Source organism: Colobus angolensis, unplaced genomic scaffold (genome assembly GCF_000951035.1).
Source record: "Colobus angolensis palliatus isolate OR3802 unplaced genomic scaffold, Cang.pa_1.0 Scaffold47, whole genome shotgun sequence".
Lineage (NCBI taxonomy): Eukaryota > Metazoa > Chordata > Mammalia > Primates > Cercopithecidae > Colobus > Colobus angolensis.
The window spans coordinates 4,500,442-4,502,675 of NW_012118154.1; the positions used below are offsets into that span (position 1 = coordinate 4,500,442).

Sequence of the window (2,234 nt, forward strand, 5' to 3'; positions counted from 1 at the left end):
TAGAGACGGGGTCTCATTATGTTGCCTGAGGCTTCAGTACCTTTTCCAAAGCAACATGAAAGAAATGTGATCGTAAATCAATCAGCTTCCTGGTGTGATCTGTGCTGACGGCTAAGTGATAAACGAGTTGGTCAGAGAAAATTGGAAATATTTCCAAAGCCATGTTTACCCCCTTCACCCACCTGTGAGTCTTTGCCTCTGCTGTTTCCGACTTGGAATGTCCTCGCATTGATCTTCCCAATCCCAGCCAGCTGAAATCAGCCTCCTTCCCGACTTATTCAGTAACGTCAGCTGATTGCCATCTCGCCTTCATCTCAACAACCTGTACCACACTCACTGGAGCACTCTGATTTGCATCTGCAGTCGACCAGTTCAGATGTATGCAACCTAAAAAGTAGGGACAGAGCCCTCTGCCTGCCTGTACCCCCTTTGGAGGGCCCACGAATACAGAGCTGAGCACAAAAGGTGTTCAAAGGACATTGAGTCAAAAATGTCGCTTACAGGTAGATTGTCATTAGCAAGGCAGAGCAGCGGTATGGCCGAGTCTACGCTTGGGAACTCATTTTGTGACTCTTACCATTTACTGACTAAAGCAAAGTTACTGGAGCCTCAGTTTCCTCATCTACAACCCGGGGAGAGGACCAGTACCCATCACAATCGATTGCTATGAAGATGCAATGACAATGCAGATAAGGCACTTAGTACAGTGTCCCCGCACCGTCCACACCACCGGGCACGCCGCTTATTCCTGACGACCGGGCTGGGGCATCGCCTCCTTTGTGTTGCCTTCCTATCCTGACTTTGCAGACTGCTCCCACCGCTTGGATCCACGCCTGTCCGCCCGCCAGCTCAGGGCTGAACGGCTGAGGTGGGTGCGCGGTGGAGAAAAGAGCCGCAGACTGTGGAAGGTCGGGAAGGAGAAAGGGATACACCAGACGCTGCGTCTGAACCCCCTCCACCCAGAAGCCCGCGAGCAGCAGCAGCGCCACGCCACCTCCCGCCCGCTCCGCCGGAAGCCGGTCAGCGCCAGCCGGAAGCCCCGCCCCCTCGAGGCGCCGCGGATCGGAGGAGCCACCGCTCTTCGCTCCAGGTTTTGCCCGGCCAGGACAGCACTGCGGGCACCCTGCAGCGCTGTCCACCCAGATGACAGCTGCGACCTTGTCCAAGCCAGTGACTTAACTTGGGCCTGGAAAGTAAACTGGCTTCAGGTATCCTGTTTAGATCCTTAAAATGAGTAACGGCAGGAACACACACACTGCTGCCACCTCATACCTTTTCACTTCATCCTGACGCAGCTGCGCTTTAGTTCATATTTCAACCCAAAGATGTGTTAGGTTTTGGTCTGATGGCACTCACCCAGCACTTGTGCAGAAAACAAGGGAAAGGGGGCCCATGGGTCCCTCAGAGAACCTGAACCTGAGATCTCTCAATCTACACGGAACAGCTTGAAGTGATCTAGATGCTATAGGAAGTCAAAGAAGCTTCTTATCCTATTGAAAGCAAGACTTCCTATCCAATGGCAATACAAACTTTTATATACAGTAAGTTAAAAAATATAGGCTGTCTATATAGCAACCTATCTATAGTAAGAAAGTTAAGAAACAGGTTCAAGAGGAAGTATTTCCAACTAGCTTTTCTTAATAGGCCTTCTTCTCAATGAGACCCCTCCAGCTACTGATATATCCTCAAATGCTATAAAATCCCCACTATAAAAAAAAAGTATCAGTCCTGATTTCAGAAAAATTTAGACTGACAAATCAGAGGTAAGAGACCAATCCACTGAAAACTAGGAGTGTCATAAATCACCACACACAAAACACAGGCTCTTTGTTTCAAGTTTTAATCAAAGCTTTTATATAAGATTTCTTTATTCCTGCATCTTCTCAATTGTTTCTTCCTTGTATTTGCCCTTTTCCTTTCCTACTTGGCGAGACTTGGCTTTCCGTTCAAGGATCTTTTTGCGGTCTTTGTCCAGTTTTAGCCTAGTGATAACCACCTGCAGAAAAATAAGAAAAACACTCCCAAGCTTTAAATAATCACTAAAACACATGGGAAAGCCCAACATTCAATACCATTTCTCACACCTGGGGTAGGTTGAGGCCTAAATAAGATTTAACTTTTAAAAAATTCCAGAAATTACTCTTTAGCCATCAAACCTGGCTTATTTACTAATTTCCTACCAACAAAGGAGAAAAAGGCAAGATGGCATCAGTAATTCTTATCATAGCCTCTTC

The 2,234-nt window shown here is 47.4% G+C and overlaps 2 protein-coding genes across 2 annotated transcripts in view; both read right to left on the bottom strand.

Moving 5' to 3' along the window:
• KRBA2 (KRAB-A domain containing 2) overlaps window positions 1–994 on the bottom strand; it is a 14,124-nt gene extending 13,130 nt beyond the window's left edge. The window contains exon 1 of the mRNA XM_011958602.1: window positions 183–994. The gene's annotated coding sequence lies outside the window, so the exon portion shown is untranslated. The remainder of the gene's footprint in view (window positions 1–182) is intronic.
• An 830-nt stretch (window positions 995–1,824) lies between these two features.
• RPL26 (ribosomal protein L26) overlaps window positions 1,825–2,234 on the bottom strand; it is a 10,467-nt gene continuing 10,057 nt past the window's right edge. The window contains exon 4 of the mRNA XM_011958603.1: window positions 1,825–1,996. Coding sequence (XP_011813993.1) covers window positions 1,868–1,996 — 129 coding nt within the window. The 3' untranslated portion in view covers window positions 1,825–1,867. The remainder of the gene's footprint in view (window positions 1,997–2,234) is intronic.